We start from the raw sequence: 17,138 nt of genomic DNA on the forward strand, positions 1-17,138 counted from the left end.
GTTTTTTTGGTGTGGTCTGCCTTCTGCGGTTTCTCGCATTGTTGAAAAGGAGATTGCAGGTGGGCTTTAGAAAAAGACAGAGGGGATGAGACTATAGAAATGAAACGGGGAAAATTGGTTGGATCTGCTCCTTAGTGTAACCATCTCTTGTCTGCAATAATGAAGGTTGGCTTTTTAAAAGGGTCCCCAGAGAGTGTGGCTCCATGAACAGAATGACAGGGATGGAGGGAGCTGATGAATTCATACTCTGTTTATTAAATTTATATCCCACCCTTCCTCCCAGAAAAGGAGTCCAGGGCCACAAACAAACACCAAAAGCACGCTAAAACATCTTAAAAACAAGACATGACAACATATTAAAACAACTTTAAAAACATCTTAAAAGCAGTTCCAACACAGACTGGGATGAGGTCTCTACTTAAGACTTGTTGAAAGAGGAAGGTCGTCAGTAGGTGCTCAAAAGATAACAGAGATGGTGCCTGTCTAATATTTAAGGGGAGGGGATTCCAAAGGGTTGGTGCCACTACACTAAAGGTCCATTTCCTATGTGGTGCAGAATAGACCTCCTGATAAGATGGTATGTGCAGGGGGCCCTCACCTGCAGAGCGCAGTGATCAACTGGGTCTATAAGGGGTGAGACAATATTTCAGGGACCACTTTACCTCTACCCCTAAAATACAAAAGGACAACATAAACAGATGGAATTGGAAATTGTCTGGGTGGGGGCTTGTAAAGATGCTTCCACGCTGCCAAAACAAAGACGTTTCCTTGCAAGCAAATGACTACAGTTATGTAACAGTTTCATCTTGGACACACTTCCCAGGTTTGTTTTATTAGCTAGGTGCAACTGAATCTCCTAAACCAAAACAGCTTCCCACCCAGCCCAGTTGCCAAACAAGGCTGTTTTACCGAGGAGAGCGACATCTATTGGCTACTTACAGTAACTCCACTGGTTATATCACAATTTTTAGCAAGCTAAAATGATGAAACTGAGGTTATCATACTTTGGACACATAATGAGAAGACCTGATTCACTAGAAAAGACAATAATACTGGGAAAAACAGCAGGGAGTAGAAAAAGAGGAAGGCCAAACAAGAGATGGGTTGATTCCATAAAGGGAGCCACAGACCTGAACTTGCAAGATCTGAACAGGGTGGTTCATGACAGATGCTCTTGGAGGTCATTGATTCATAGGGTCGCCATAAGTTGTAATTGACTTGAAGGCACATAACAACAACAACAATTAATACAAAGCTGGGAATTAAGAATACTAAAAAACAAAATGCCCTGCTGGGTTCAAGATCCCTATCTAGTCAAATATCCTATTGCTAACAATGCCTGGCCCAAGGTGGTATGATATGTTCCAAGCATCTGGCACTCAAGAGTTACACTGCTCCTGAATATAGAGGATCCATTTAAGTATCCTGGCTAATTACTGACCAACAGCCATCATAAATAAATCCTTTTACAAATATCTCAAATAGAGACTGTATTTCACAGCTTAAAGTGGCAATCCTAATCACATTTACACCCTAGTAGCTTCATTGACACAGAAGGACTTCCTTCTGAATAAACATGCGTAAGGTTGATCTGCAACACATTCTGACAATTTGGACACTTTGCAAAATAGCCTTGACTGGAAACACATGGAGTTCATTCAGGGATATGTAAATTAAAGTAGCTCCACCACAAACTCAGCTTTTAAATTATCAATAAAATGCTCTCTAAGAATTATTGGAGGGGAGGAGGGTTGCAAAGTGAAATGTGGTGGAGAACCCAATAAAGAGGCCAGCAATGATGGATTGGTTTATTTGTATGCTGTTTTTTGGGCAAGGCCCACAAAGCATGGAACAAAATAATACAGAAGAAACTATTTACTAAGTATCAGTAAATACAAATTCAAAAGTACAGTACAAGAAACCAATAAAAATATAAACAAAAACCAAAGGACACTTTCGATCACACTTTGTACATTCATAAGTTGCACTTGTGCTCATGCTACAAACACGCCTTCCACAAACAAGAGCCCACACAATCAGCTTCCCCCAGAAGCAGCGACAACTGTGGCAAAGTTCTTGCAGTTGCTCTCCAGGGCGGGCAGGCTGGCTCAACCTTCTGGCTCCTCAACAGGCTGCAGTTCTTCAGGTGAAGTAAAGAAGGGCTAGAGAGACCAAATTTGGCATTACTATTTATTTGTTATTAAATTTATGTCCTGCCCTTCTTCCCAGTAGGAGCCCAGGCAAACAAAAACACGTTAAAACATCACAATAACAGACTTTAAAATATATTAAAACAAAACAGGTTTAAAAACATCTTAAAAAGCAATTCCAACACAGACCCAGATTGGTCTATTACTATTTCTGCTACCTGCCATTCAATGCTAGTCCTACTCAGAGTAGACCTACTGAGGTTGATGGGCATGGCTATCTTAGGTCCATTAATTTCAATGATATACTCTGAGAAGGACTTCATTGGCTACAGCCTCTCTTTTTTTTTTAATTCCACCTCCAAAATATGTGAAGCAAGATATCAGCATATATGTATTCATGAACAGTGATTAATGTTGAGCAGCTATGTTGGACCATCCAATGTACCATAAATGCTTGGTTAAGAATGTTGGACTAGGCATAGGGAGAAGCAGGTTCAAATTCTCCCTCAACTATGAAACATACCGATCATTAGCTCCCACCTAGCCTACCTCACAGGGTTGTTATGAGGAAAAATAGTGGAGTGGGGAACCCCATATCCCCTTCTCAGCTTCTTTGAAAGCAGTGCTTCTAATCTGTAATAACTTGTAATTAATGCTTATAGTTTGCAATAACAAAATGCAAGGGTTAGTAAAATCATAGCTTGCTGGGGTTGAACCAATGTTCCCAGTGCAATGGGTTCAGGTGACCCACAACTGTCCTTGCAGACTGGACGGTAAATATTAAAAGATGTTTCTGGATGCTGCAAGTCTTGAACGCCTTTGTTGCTGCTGCCTATTTTATATATGGAGAAAAGCAAAGGACTGAATGTGATGCTCCTGCAGGTTGGGTTGGTCCCTAGCCAGGAAAAAAATATCAGGCAACGTTTAAGTTTACTCATTTCTGTGACCAGCTCAATTCCACACCTGGGCCAGAAATTCTTATTTTTATTTTTTTTAGACTGTAACTTCCATGAGCCCCAGCCGGTATGCCCAGCGCTTAGGGATAAGGAGAGTTCACAGCATCTAGAGGGCATCTTTTTGGCTACCCTGTATTGTTGTTGTTGTTAATTGCTTGATACCAGAGGTCCCCAAGTGACTTCCAGAATGTTAAAACAAAAACAAATAAAACAGACTATAAAAACAGAATGAACAGCAGCAAAATAATAGCAATAGCTGATACGGCAGCATATTAAAACAAAAACATATTAAAAAATATCAACCTATCAAATGCTTGGGAGAAAAGGTACTTCTTTACCTGGTGCCAAAAAGATACCAATGAAGGCACCAGGTGGACCTCACTGGCGAGCGTATTCCACAGATGGGGAGCCACAACTGAAAAGGCCCTCTCCCTCGTCACCACCCTCCGAGCCTCCTTCAGAGGGAGGATCTGGAGGAGGGCCTCAGGGGGAGAGCCAAGGGTCCGGGGAGGTTCATATCAGGAAAGGCATTCCAGAAGAGATTGGTGTCCTGAACCGTGCAGAGCTTTATAGGTCAAAACCAGCACTTTGAATTGGGCTCGGAAGCGTATAGGCAGCCAGTGCAACTGGAACAGGATAGGTGTTAAATACCAGACTGGTTCTCCATTAGCCATCTCAAACACAGAGAAACCCAAGGTGGAACAAGAATCAAATGGTCATCAGGAGCCACCTTATACTGAGTCAGACCATTGGTCTATCTAATTCAGTTTTTTCTACACTGGCTGGCAGCATCTCTCCAGGGTTGCAGGCACGGGACATTCCCAGCCCTACCTAGAGATGCTGGGTATTGAGCCTGGGACCTTCTGCATGCTCCACCACACTCAGCCATGACCCTTCTCCTAACAAGTCAACGGGAAGGGGGTTTTGTTGTAGGTTTGGGCAGAATTTCTCCCATCCTTGGAATTCGGCACCAAGGGAAACATCCCCGCATAAATGGTCCCTGGAAGTTCCAGCACGGATGAGTTCCATCACCTCTCCCTTTGCATGGAGCCAGAAAGGAGGGGGAAGAGGCCCTCAAGACTGCAGGAAGCTATTTCGTAAATCTGCCATTGAAATCCTGATAAATACCCTCCTGAGGGTATTAACACTTCCTGCTTGAAAAGGGGGAAAGAGGGAAAAGGGAATGAAATGATGTATTTCCATTTCCTTGCTGGCCTCCCTTCCTGGTGTTTATAGGACACCAGAGCCAAGTTTTGTGAAAAGCTCTCTGTATCCCTAATTTTTTCCTGCAAAACTGGTGTGTTTTTTTAATTGGTGTGTGTGAGAGAGACAGCTCTCCCGCTGAGCTATGGTCCTTCTTCTAGAAATAAATAAGATTGCAGTCCTCAAGGTTCTGAGCAAAGGCCTGAATTAAACAGGAACAGGGTTTGTGTGGGGTTTTTTTTGTCATTAAGAACTTAAGAAGAGCCTGGCTGCTGGATCGGACCAAAATTCCATCTAGTCCAGCAACCTGTTCTCACAGTGACCAACTCCTGTAGTTTCCAGCAACTGGCATTTGGAGGCATATTGCTTCTGAGAATAGAGCACAACATAGGTATCATGGCTAGCAGCCATTAAGAACATCAGAACAAAGAAGAGTCCTGTCAGATCAGTCCGACGGCCCATCTAGTCCAACATCCTGTCCTCACAGTGGCCAACCAGATGCCTCTGGGAAGCCTTCAAGCAGGAATTGAATGCAACAAGTCCTGCTCTCTCTCTCTCTCTGCATTTTTCTTTCTTTGCATCAATATTTGGCTCTGAATAAATCTCCAGGTATGTAACTTGCATCTACCTTTGGCTGAATCACCTCTTGCTATTGCTTAGTGGAAAGTTTGCAGGTCTCAAAAAGCAAACAGTTGGCACGGCATTCAGTGTAACTACAGTGAACTGCAGGAAGTCTGCCCTCAGTGACCTCTTACCTGTCCCCTGGTACACACCCTCTGCAATCTACCTGTATTGTCCTCCACGGCTTGAGTACAAAATAACAATGGGAACTCTTCCCATCTGACTTTGGTCCAGGGCCAATGTACTGTACTCATGCACCTGAAACTGTACACACAGCAGCTCTGGCCACGCAACTCCTCAGCCTCCCCCTGTGATCTGACAATGCCTTTTGTCTCTGTCAAGGATAGGCTGGGGGCCAGATAATTCAAACACCCCTCGTTCTTTTGCTGCCCCCCACCCCTGGTGTGACAGTCCACCTCCTTTTTGGGGCCTCCAATTGGATGCTACGCCAGCTCCAGGTGGAAAAAACCTGACCTACACTCAGCCAAGGCACAGTGATGGTGAAAATGCACAGGCCCATGGATAAAGGGGTGGAGTAGGGCTGTTTCGACTGGGCAGCAGGCAGGCAGAGACTGGATGGCACAGTGGCGTCTAGGTCATATTGCCCCATACACAGCCACAGTTTCAGAACACCAGAATCCTTTTTGACAGAGCTCTCTAGCCCCAACACCCTGTTGCAAACACCATAAGCCTTGGTATGTGTATCAGAAATAACTTCATATTCTCATCCCTGCCTCCATTTTTCTTCTTTCCATAGTTGGCACCTACAAATTTATTCGTATTAGCCATTGGATCTGACAGCTTTAAAAATGAAACTCTCATGTGAAACTTTCAATACATAAACAATGAAATAAGGACACATAAGTTAACAACTATACTGAAAAAGTTACCAAATTCAGTAAAAAGGCCAATTTAAACTGTGAGGGAGGACTCTTAAAATGCTCAGATGTCTCGAGATGCAACACTGGTTCTTTCCATTCAAAATTTTCATGCAGCTAAAGTGTACAGTTCTGTTCTATATGTCACAAATGGAAGAATATCATCTCAAGTATATGTCTCGCTAACTAGATTGCACCCTCCTTGGGGCAGAGACCTGCCCACTACTTCTTTGTAAAGTGCCTCGTACATAGAGCACCCAAATAAGAAGCCATGCCTGAAGTTGACAAGGGAGCAGCCATTTCTCCAGGAGGGCCCTTGATGTGGGATCCAATTCCTCCAGCTATGATGATGATGTACATGGTACTTTGCAAGAGCAGGTATGAAAGTCCCTGGCTCAAGGGGTTTGCAATCTAAACAAGACACAGGGAAACAGAGGGAGAGAGGAATGGAGGCATGGGTAGACAGATGAAGAACATTGGTGTCAAAATGGGGGGTTGGTTTGGATGTTCTCTTTGGATCCCTGCCAAGCCTGTGGTTTTGTGTCTGTAAAATGGGAGTCTGCAGTAGAAGGAACCACTGAAGTGGTCAAACCAGTCTCTTTGTTCAGTTAATGGCCCTAGCCAAGACTGTTAAGCATCCTTTTTACATGTCTAAAGAGTTGGCCAGGTGCAGAAGTGTTGCCATAGATCAGGGGTGGGGAACCTTTGGCCCTCCAGATGTTGCTGAACTATAACTCCCATCATCCCTGGCCATGCTTTGCAGAGGCTGATGGGAGTTGTAGTTCAGCAGCATCTGGAGGGCCAAAGGTTCCCCACCCCTGCCAGAGAAACAACTAGCTAGGGATGCCTCCAGGAGTAGGCCTTCCCCCTCTTTCACCTGGCTAGACTGCAAGTCTTCCTAGGGGTAGGAAAGGACCACAGGCCAGGAGTCTCATCTGGAGCTGAGAAAACAAACTGCCTCTCTGTGCTAAACCAAACCTATGGCTTTTTTTGGGGAGGGGGGCTCCCTGGAAACTTAATGGCGGGGCAAGAGCTGTTGGGAGTGCTAATGCTGTCACCCATCTTACGCTCAGATTGTATATATGTGTACAGTAATACCTCTGTTAAGGAATCCTCCAGGAACCAAGGTCCTTTTAACAAAGGCATTTTTAAGCGAAACTGACCACATTTGCTTTACTATGGATAAAGGTTCCACCCTGTGCCTTTGCTTTAAGGTGAAACTGATCAGCCTCTGTCTTTGCTTTGCATTAAAGAGATCTCTTGCTTTCTCCCAGGGCTGGGGAGGAAGGATCCAACACGACTCAGAGGAGGGAGGGGTGGGTGCTGGGTAGGAACCCTTTAAAGCCCCTGTTGAAGCTGCCCCCACCATCAACGAGGGGGTGTAGGAACTCTCTCGTTATTGCTTCCAAGTAGTTGGCATTCTGAGATATACTCCCTCTGAACCTGGAGGTTCCACAAAGCCATCTTAGCTAATAGCCGTGGATAAGGTTTCTCCTCTTCCATTAATTTGTCTAATCCCATTTTAGAGATCGTACCCATCACTACATCCATCAGCAGTGAGTTCTGTAGTTTAATTGTGGCTTAGCGTGTACGTACAGGCTCCTGGAGGAGATCATGGCCACTTTGCTCCTCATCCAGTCTTGGGCTGCTGAGTTTAGCGTGTCACCCAAATCCAGACTTGTGGTTTGTCTCGCTCCAGACCAATCACGAGCTGCAGCCAATGTTTGTCATTCTCTCTGGAGTGACAAACCACGAGCCCACGTTCAGGTGACATGTTAAGCCAAAACCATGGCTTAGCTTACAGCAGCGAAGCAGGAGTTGCACAGAAGCCACAATCTTCTCGCCTGGAGCGTGAACACTTTCACGTCTTTGGTTAGCCAGAGTTTGTTTTAGTGTTGGGTGCAAACTGGGCCAATATTGCATGCATGTGGTGCACCATAAATTCCTATAAAGACATTGGGGAGGGGGAGAGAGAATTAGCTTGCTAAAGCCCAACACCTTATCGCATCTTGAAAAGGAGAGGATTAGGACAGAGGGTACGGACGATGAAGCTAACAAAAACTCCCTTCCCTGTGCTGTATGCGATGACTGCAGAATTCCCTCCCCATACAGCAATAAAGGACTCAAGTTGGAGGTCAAGTTGGAGAAGAAAGAGAAAGGACTGGAGTTCTTCATCCTCTCACCAGCTTTCAGACTTGATGTGCCCTTTTCGCTAATTTTAAATAATGTAATGCAAATATAAAAATACATTAAGGCCACAGTCATACAGCATACATCTGACCGGCATTCATACTACTGCATACAGCCTTAAGGACCCCTCCGCAGTCAGACAGGGAGCTCCACCAATGGGAAGTGGCAGCAGTCACATCGGCAGAGGCTTCCCCGCCCTCCGAACCCAGTAAGGCTCCACAGGGGGGAAAGGCCACAGGTTAGTGACAGTGCATCTGATTTGTATGCAGAATGTCCCAGGTTCAATCCGCGAACTCTTCAGGTGGGGCGAGACTGTTCCCTGCGTGAAATCCTAGAAAGCCACAACTAGTCACTGTAGACAAGGTGGAGCTGGATAGGCCAATTTGGTGTGTCACAGAATGAGGCAACCTCCTGTGTTTCTATGTCCTGCTGACGGGGTGGGGAAAATAGGGCATGGGACGAGTGGGGAGATGATGCATTAAGAGCATGTGGATCCACAGGTTCTTAAGCCCCCTCGTTCCCCTGGCAGGCCCCCAAAGGATCCTTGAACTATGCCTGCTCTGGAGCTGCTGTAGTTTATTCCCTCCCATTCACTGCACTGGGAGAGGGAGGAGGAAGACCAAGAACAGACAAGCTAAATAAATAAATATAACATTTTAGGGGCAAGATGGGGGGGGGGAAACGACATACAGATCCTCTCCTGCCCTGACCACAGCAACCCAGCATGGCTTTAGAAGCGGCAAGAGTTCTGCCATGGAATCTTCCACCCCACAATCAGGGAACGCAATTACAGATCAACTCAGCTGAGAGGGAGTGTCTGTACATAGCTCCAGATTTATTTATTTTTAATGTGTGTGTTTTCCCCTTGAACCAGCAATCTATCAGAGAAACTGTAAGTGTCCTTTTAAAAAAACAACAACACCTAACGAACCAAACGATTATCTATAAATATCAATGCCGGCATTTGTAAACTGAGGGCTTTGCTGCCAAACCTGATTCCTTCAACAGAAACAGGAGCAGACTTTACCCCCTCTTAAGTGTCCAGTAAAATTCAGTGAGTCATGCCTTGCTCATCATTTTGCCCCTCTGCGGATTTCTCTCTCCTGCAGCTTCCTGATGTCCTTGGCAGAAAAAAAGCAGGAAATTGCCTTCTAGGTGGTGGGGCAGGAAAGAAGATAGAAACAACATACCCTGCCCCTCACTGGTTTCCCGTCGGACCCAGTTTATATATTCAAAATAACTAATTGTAACGGCTGCTAGTTGGAAGGGGTGTTGCTTGCTATGAATGCACTCCCATTGAAGGGAAAAAACAAACCACCAGCATCTTGCATCTAGAAAAACAGCATGTCATGGAAATCAGGCTGCATCTCTCTCCCTGACGTGCTAATTTTCTACCAGCAAAGATTTTTATATTTTATTTTTAACACCACGCAGCATTCAAACATGCAACTCCCTCACACCCGGAGCAGCACGTTCCCAAATCTGCTGAAACTTGGCCTCAAAACAAACAAACAAAAATGCACAGCAGTGCATTCCCCGCCCTGGACGGTGCATTAAAGCTTATGAGCTGCTGGAACAAATAGTGCTCCGGGCACGTCATGTTTTGCTTTGGCGCCAGCATGCGCTGCAGACCTCTGATGCTTCCAGAACCAGAGGAGTCACTTTGCAGAGTCTGAAGTTGCTTCCTCCCTACTCCTTGGGGACCTCAAACATGCAAAGGCTCTTGTACTTCTGCAGTAGTTCGCTCTTAGTCTTCACTTGCTCTCGGAGGCTTTGAAGTTGCAGCTGCTGCTGCTCGGGGCTCATGCCAATCCCCTGCATGGCTTTGATCACCTTCCGCATCTCCACGAATTTGGTCCTCAGCTCGTTCAGCACCTGGTGGACATCTTGGCTGTCTTTATCCATGCTGAAGGGAGGGGAGGGAGACAGAAGATAGTTACGATTATGCTTGTATGCCATCTATGGTAGGAGGACGCCCTGAGACAGCGCCAATGAGTTCAGGAATGGGAATTCAACAGGGATTTGAGAGGAAACACACACACACACACAGATACATCATAACAACAAAGTTCCTGGGAAAGAACACAAAACATTGAGGCATTTAATTCCTCTGTGGTTTTTATAATCTTATTTCTTACTGATTTTTTTTTCCAAAAAATTGTTTACTTTGTTCTTTGTATTTGCTTTTAAAATCTAAATGTAATGCCTTCAAGTCGATCCCGACTTATGGCGACCCAATGAATAGGGTTTTCATGGTAAGGGGTATTCAGAGGGGGTTTACCATTGCCATCCTCTGAGACTGAGAGGCAGTGACTGGCCCAAGGGCGCTTCATGGCTGTGTGGGGATTCAAACCCTGGTCTCTCAGGTCATAGTCCAACACCTTAACCACTATGCCACACTGGCTCTCAAGCGGTAGGAAAAAAAGCTTAAATCTTGATCATCCTGACTGCTTTTTTAGGCTGCAATCCTAACCCACTTATCTAGGAGGAAGCCCCACTGAATTCAATAGGGCTTACTTTGAAGTCGACATGGTTTGGGTTCGCTGTCCCTCTCTCAGACTCTTGAGCATCGATATGGTTGCTTTGATTTGTGTAAGCCACTTTGAATGTTATTTCAACAGGGAGGGGGAGCCTATGTGTTCAATAAAATAACTTGTGCGTCCATGTGTATATATGCGTGCTGTTTTTCCAGCAGTCTTCAAGGAATTCAGAATCTGCGGTTCCTTTCCCACACGTTGCCACTCCAAATTTTCCAGGGTTTTATGTCATATAAGCTGCAATCCAATACATGCATTCCTGCTGAGCAGACCCCAGTAGAATCAGTACAATTTCTCCTGAGCGATACTAACGGCCACGTGACATACAAAGTGGCTCTTTTTGCACTTGCTGCAAAAAAGATCAGAAAGAAAGAACTAGGTGAAATGGCAATAAACTATTTGGGAGATTCAGATTTTTAAATTGTGCTCGCCAATGTTAATTCTGAAATTCTTTTATACTACAGGTCGCAACAACTTGATCTTTGTATACTTTTACATACTTCTGTATCTTTTTGCATTTCATGGTTTTACATTTTAATGTATTTGTCATGGCCTTTGGCTAGTACAATAAATATTTTTTTCTCTCTCTCTACATGTCTACTCAGAAGTAACCTCCATTGGGTTCAATGGGACTTACTCCCAGGTAAGTGTATATTGGATTGCAGCTTTAGCTGGTGAATTTTTGCTGGAGCAGCTTTTCCCATCGGGTCTCTGGGCTGGGAAAAGCTGCACTGGGCTGAATTTCTGTATTTTCAGAGAACTGCAAAAAAATAAGATAACATGGTGAAGCAAAGGATGAACGGAGAGACCAACAATTTATATTTCTCACACACAAGCGCACACATGTCAATAAAACTTGTGTTTCGCAAACAGCATCTTTAGTCCCAGCTGCATTTGGCAGTCGGATTCCACCCAACTCACAAATCCAATCCCAATTCAGGGCAAGAAATCCAGAGCTATAGCAACCCGAAGAGATGGGTGCACATCCTCTACTTGAAGACATCCAGCATGGACATCTATGCCACAAACCCTAGAATATAAGAAGAGCCTACTGGATCAGTCTGGTGGCGCATTTAATCCAGCATCCTGTTCTCACGGTGGCCAGCCAGATGCCCATTATGGGAAGCCCACAAACAGGATCTGAGCACAAGAGCAACTCTCCCCTCCTGCGGTTTCCAGTAACAGGTATTCAGTATACTGCCTCCAACACTAGACATAGCCATAAAGGCTAACAGGGTGGTTTATGACAGATACTATTGGAGGTCGCTGATTCATAGGGTCGCCATAAGTTATGATCAACTTGAAGGCACATAACAACAACAGCCTTATCCTCAGTGAATTTGCCTAATCCTCTCTGAAAGCCATCCCAGTTGGTGGCCGTCATTGCCTCTTGTGGGAGCGAATTCCATTGTTGAATGATGTGCTGTCAGGAGTGGGCAGAAGGTAGATCTGATTCTACCAGTAGCTGTCCAGAGGATGGGCAGAGTTTAACATTAGCAACAATGTCAACAACAACAAAAATTCCCCACAAAATGAATTTGCTGAAATTAAGGTAGCTAAACTAGGTGTAGATTTTTGTACAAAAGGACTGTGGGCTGAGTTCAGTTCAGTTCTGGTATAAAAACCAATTCCTAGTCTCCGTATATGCTCAGAGGCAACCTGTCCTTTAATTCTAACTGTATGCTATTTTGCACCAGGCTCTGGTTGGCAGATCTTGGGGTTCTAGTCAAAAACACAAAGTAGATCTGACAAGACTGAGGTCCCTCCAGGTATTTGAAAAGAGCCATTGTGTCCCCCTCCTCTAGCAAAACATACTCCATTCCTTCATTGTTTAAAGGACTGGTTATCCATTTTCATTGCCTTCCTCTGAACCCATTTCAATTTACCTATTTCCTTCTTAAAGCACACTGCCCAGAACTGGCCACAGATCTGCAGAGGAGGTCTCCGATTACTGTGGAACAAAGTGGCACAATGACTTCCCATGGCTTGGAAACGTATAGTCCTGCATCATAACACAACTGCAGAATAATTGCATTTGCCTTCTTTGCGGCAGCATCACACTGCTGAGCTGACTCAAGGTCAGCTTGTGGTGGAAATAAAACAATCACCCTGCAGGGTCAGACTGAGAGCCCACCCAGTCCAGCATCAGAATCACAGAATTTTAGGGAGTGGGGAGCAGAGAACCATCCTGCATCCCACAGGAACCAGCCAGCTGGCTCCTGCAAAAACCACACGTCAAGCAAACAGCCTCACCCTGTGGCTTGTACCCAACGCTTGGCCACACAGTGAGTAGACTGCCCTTGCGTGTGGAGGCTCCTCTTCCAGCCAGCCATTTCACCCAGAGGTAGCCTGCCCCTGCTATGGAGGCTCCCTTTCAACCAACCCTTTCACTTAGTGGGTAGACTGCCCCTGCCGGTAGAGGCTCCCCTTTCCAGCCAGCCCTTTCACTCAGTGGTAGACTGCCCCTGCCCGTGGGGTCTCCCCTTTCCAGCCAGCCCTTCCTTGACCCCTCTCACCATTTGATGACATCGTGCACGAGGGGCAAGAACGAGCAGTCCTCCTGGCCCTGGTGCTGGAGGGCTGCCGCCGTCGGCGGAGGCTGCTGCTGGGGGGCTTGCGCGGCGGGCGACTGGAACTTCTGCTCGGCCGGCGCGGGCTGCGACGGCGCCTGCGGAGGCAGGGGCAAGGGAGGCGCCGGCTGCTCCGGCGGGGCCGCGGCCTGGGAGGCCCCCGGAGCCGGCGCGGGCTGCTCCTCGGGGCCGGGTCGCGACCCCCCAGCAGCGGAGGCAGCTCCAGGCGTCGCCATCGGCACCGCTCCCTTTATTGGGGCGGGGGGGCTCTCGTTTCTCCCCTCCCCTCCGTTTCCTTTCCTTTCTTGCTCCTATTTCCTTATAGAGCTGGTTCTTATAATAATAATTTTTTAAAACCCCATGCTTTTGTTTTTATGTTTGGCTCTCTCCCCGCTTTCCTTTCTCCGCAGCTCCCTCCCCCTTTTCCTGCCGTCGCAGCAAAAGCGCGCGAGTCTCCGGGCCTTTCCGTCGCAGCCTTTGCGCATCGGCCGGGCACTTCCGGCGCAGGAGGAAGAGGAGGAGGGGGGCGGGGGCCTTCTTAGGCTGCTGAGACCCTGTGCAGACCTCACCGGGAGTAAGGGCCAGCGGACTCGGCGGGCTTTACTTCTGAGTAGTCGTGGGTGAGGTTGCACTGTCAATAGATCGATTTGGGCCGCGTAAACTGACCTTGGGAAGGAGGTGGCACTGACCTCCGTGGGGATTACTCACAAGTAGCCGTGCACGCACGCTTGGTTTGCAAAAGCACTAAATGCCATTTTTATATTATTACTGCAAGAGTACTTAATATTTTATATTATTGTTGTTATTGCTACTGTTAGCCTGTTTTCTACCAAGAAAACCAAAACCCCACTTTAATTATATATATCACACACACATAACCTCTGTTTTGTTAGTCGCAATTACCTGTATATATATTTTAGGTGATTAGCAGAATCCTTATGGGGATGCAGAACAAGCTTGGGTGAAGTTGTTTGTTGCATTTAAAACTCTCTCTCTTTCTCTCTTATGGATAGTTATGGATAGATAAATAGATATAAGACAGCCAGTGTGGTGTAGTGGTGAAGGTGCTGGACTACGACCTGGGAGACCAGGGTTCCAATCCCCACACAGCTATGAAGCTCACTGGGTGACCTTGGGCCAGTCACTGCCTCTCAGCCTCAGAGGAAGGCAATGGTAAACCTCCTCTGAATACTGCTTACCATGAAAACCCTATTCATAGGGTTGCCATAAGTCGGAATCAACTTGAAGGCAGTCCATTTCAAATAGCTATAAGTGCATCACAAATCCTGAGTTGTAATACTTTTTTTTCTTATGGGCCAAGAAAGCTACCTTTACTTTTTATATAAATAACAACTGTCATATGAGTTAACAAGTTACAAGTCTTGGGTCACTACAAACCCATCTTTTTACTGAGCATTCAACCTGATTTGTTCGCAGGAAGGTTATATAGCGTCACATCAAACATTTTCTATCCCACACTCCAGTGTGCTTTCTTGAAAAAAGTCCAGGTTTTGTTTTGTTTGGAAAATGGGTTTGTTGCACAAGAGCACGAAATCCATTTTAATAGTATAACCAGTATTCCAGGTGTGGAGAACCTTTGCTCTCCAGATGTTGCTGAACTACAACTCCCATTACCTCTACACTGGCCATTCTTGCTGAGGCTTATGGGAGTTGTAGGTCAGCAACATCTGGAGAGCCAAAGGTGCCTCACATCTGCAGTATGCCATTGAACCCCACCTGCAAAAATAGTTATAGTCTGGACGTTCCCTTGGCACCACTGACAGGATAAAACATGGAAAGGAGATAATTTCACTCCAAGAAGGAAAACGATAGTTGATATGAATAGTATGTGACTACAGAAGCATTTGTTGTAACAGTCACATTTTTTAAAAGAAGAAATTGCTTTGCTTTGGAAGGGGAAATACATAAAAGATCAACCTTGCCCACTTTATGATTTAATCCCAAACATATCCTTGTGATGGCCAATTAATAGCAGATGACCTCCAACATCAGGAAATTGGTTCCTCATTTTGTTTAAATAAATATTAACAAGCAGGTGCTATTTAAACCCTAAACTGAAACCCTATTCTGAGTGCCTGGGTTTTGTGTATTGGGCTGCTAGATGCTAAAAATAGCGAATGTAATTAGCAGCTGATTTCCTATGGCTGGAAAGAGACACCAGCCAGGGTCCTGGATTAACAAATAGTTATCAAACGGTGCCTGGAATATAAAACTACCAAAGTAGTTTAGTTCATGGAGAATCAGAACATGGGGACAACACAGGTGAAAGAGGACTGGAGCTATAGGCAAAGTCATGCTTTTGAGTCTGATATTCCTATGGGTATCTCAAACAAGGGTGAGAGCATTCAACAGATTAAACTTCATTCCCGAGGAAGAATGAGGGCCGTAATTTCTGACAAGAATGGCTCCAGAAACATGAATGGTCAGAGTACTCTCCATACAGCTTTCTGCTATGCTTGTCGAAGTTTCTATTTCTCCTTGCTCACTGTATCTTTAACATCTGTTTTTCTTATGAAACATAAAATATGTCAGTTATTTAATTCCTGGTGTTCATGCTAAATTTTCTGTTGGGACCGGAGAAAGGGGGGGGGGACACCCAGGATGCCGTAGGAAGAAAATGCAGATAAAAAGGTTCCAATAATTTTATTTGAAAAAGTAAAAAAGCGTGTGAAATTTTTTTTCTGTTGACCTGACCTTTGGAAATGGACTGCCTTCAAGTCGATCCCGATTTATGGCTACCCTATGAATAGGGATTTCATGGTAAGCGGTATTCAGAGAGGGTTTACCATTGCCTCCCTCTGAGGCTAGTCCTCCCCAGCTGGCTAGGGCCTGCTCAGCTTGCCACAGCTGCACAAGCCAGCCCCTTCCTTGGCAGCAACTGCCAGCTGGGGGGCAACTGGGCTCCTTGGGACTCTGCAGCTTGCCCACGGCTGCACAGGTGGCAGGGCACGTGGCCCCTGAACCACTCCCTGTGGGAGTGATCTTTAGCTGGCTCTTGACGCCCAGGAGAAACGAGCGGGGATTTGAACTCACAGACTCTGGACTCCCAGCCAGGCTCTCCTCTCCACTGTGCTATACCAGCTGTGACCCGACCTTTACATAGTCCATTAACACACACTCTGCATGAAGGAGGAGTGAGGGGGAAGGTCCCTTGTTCTGGCTTGACCCTCATGTCCTCTCCACCAGTGGGAGGGTGGGGGATTGGCTGGCGCTCTCCATCTCTCCCCTAGAAATGCCCCACCTAGAAAAATGGCTGCCTCACCTAACAAGGAAGGCTGGCTACAGGTCTGCCCCAAGGCCCATGATATCTCTTCTGAGTGTCCTTTGTCTTTAAACTGGACCTGGACCAGACAGCCCTACATAGAGGACTGCCTTCTGTAAAGTAGGACACGTGGCCACCGTAGATGAAACTGGCAAGAGACTCAGGACAGTCAAAAAGAAGCATTTAGGAACACAGGAAGCTGCCTTATATTGAGCCAGACCATTGGTCCATCTAGTTCAGCAGTGTCTACACTGACTGGCAGTGGCTCTCCAAGGTTTCAGGCAGGGGATTCCTCCCAGGTGTACCTGGGGATGCCGCCGGGACTTGAACCTGTGGCCTTCTGCATGCAAAGCAGATGCTCTGCCACTGAGCTACGGCCCTGTGGTTTCTTCACACCACCTGTCACTAATTTATGGAATTTGCTCACGCAAGAGCAAGATGTGCTGGTGGCCAACCAGCTTAAGATGAAGAAGAAGATCCTTTATTTGCGTTAGCCACAAACCATTGCAATTGGAATATACAAAAACAATAAGAAGCAGATATACAGCTTAATCAAATTATTCTACTAAAATTCTAGCATTTATGCAGGATGCCATCCGATAAAAATAGATATATCCATCATTGTAAGAGAAACGGACACGTAAAACTATCGACTACAAAAACTCAAAACTATATCAGATTAAAACTCCAGGTACCATTGTTGATCTTGTTCTAATGGCACCTGCTAAAAACCACGTAGAAGTTAGTTGA

The 17,138-nt window shown here is 45.8% G+C and overlaps 1 protein-coding gene across 3 annotated transcripts; it reads right to left on the minus strand.

The window, feature by feature from the left end:
* Nucleotides 1–8,812: 8,812 nt before the first annotated feature.
* MED9 (mediator complex subunit 9) lies at nucleotides 8,813–13,673 on the minus strand. Of its 3 annotated transcripts, none has more exons than XR_009759431.1 (4): nucleotides 13,052–13,673; nucleotides 11,173–11,295; nucleotides 10,516–10,884; nucleotides 9,815–9,904 (listed from the first exon to the last, which is right to left on the minus strand). XR_009759431.1 is itself a non-coding variant. In XM_061600020.1 (2 exons), exons 1-2 carry the CDS (start codon nucleotides 13,339–13,341, stop codon nucleotides 9,688–9,690), a joined length of 507 nt encoding a protein of 168 aa, XP_061456004.1. In that variant the 5' UTR covers nucleotides 13,342–13,658; the 3' UTR covers nucleotides 8,813–9,687. The 3 variants fall into 3 exon arrangements, 1 of the variants encoding a protein (XP_061456004.1); XR_009759430.1 differs by lacking the exon at nucleotides 11,173–11,295 and adding an exon at nucleotides 12,422–12,486 and having other exon boundaries at nucleotides 13,052–13,672; XM_061600020.1 differs by lacking the exons at nucleotides 10,516–10,884; nucleotides 11,173–11,295 and having other exon boundaries at nucleotides 8,813–9,904; nucleotides 13,052–13,658.
* Nucleotides 13,674–17,138: the final 3,465 nt, after the last annotated feature.

The sequence above is a fragment of the Rhineura floridana genome, chromosome 17, assembly GCF_030035675.1.
Source record: "Rhineura floridana isolate rRhiFlo1 chromosome 17, rRhiFlo1.hap2, whole genome shotgun sequence".
Lineage (NCBI taxonomy): Eukaryota > Metazoa > Chordata > Lepidosauria > Squamata > Rhineuridae > Rhineura > Rhineura floridana.

Bases quoted from the DNA above. Each gene is read 5' to 3' on its own strand.
- MED9 (XM_061600020.1), bottom strand. From the start codon at position 13,341: ATGGCGACGCCTGGAGCTGCCTCCGCTGCTGGGGGGTCGCGACCCGGC. The intron at 9,905-13,051 runs GTGAGAGGGGTC...CCCTCCCTTCAG, and splicing joins GTGCACGATGTCATCAAATG to CATGGATAAAGACAGCCAAG.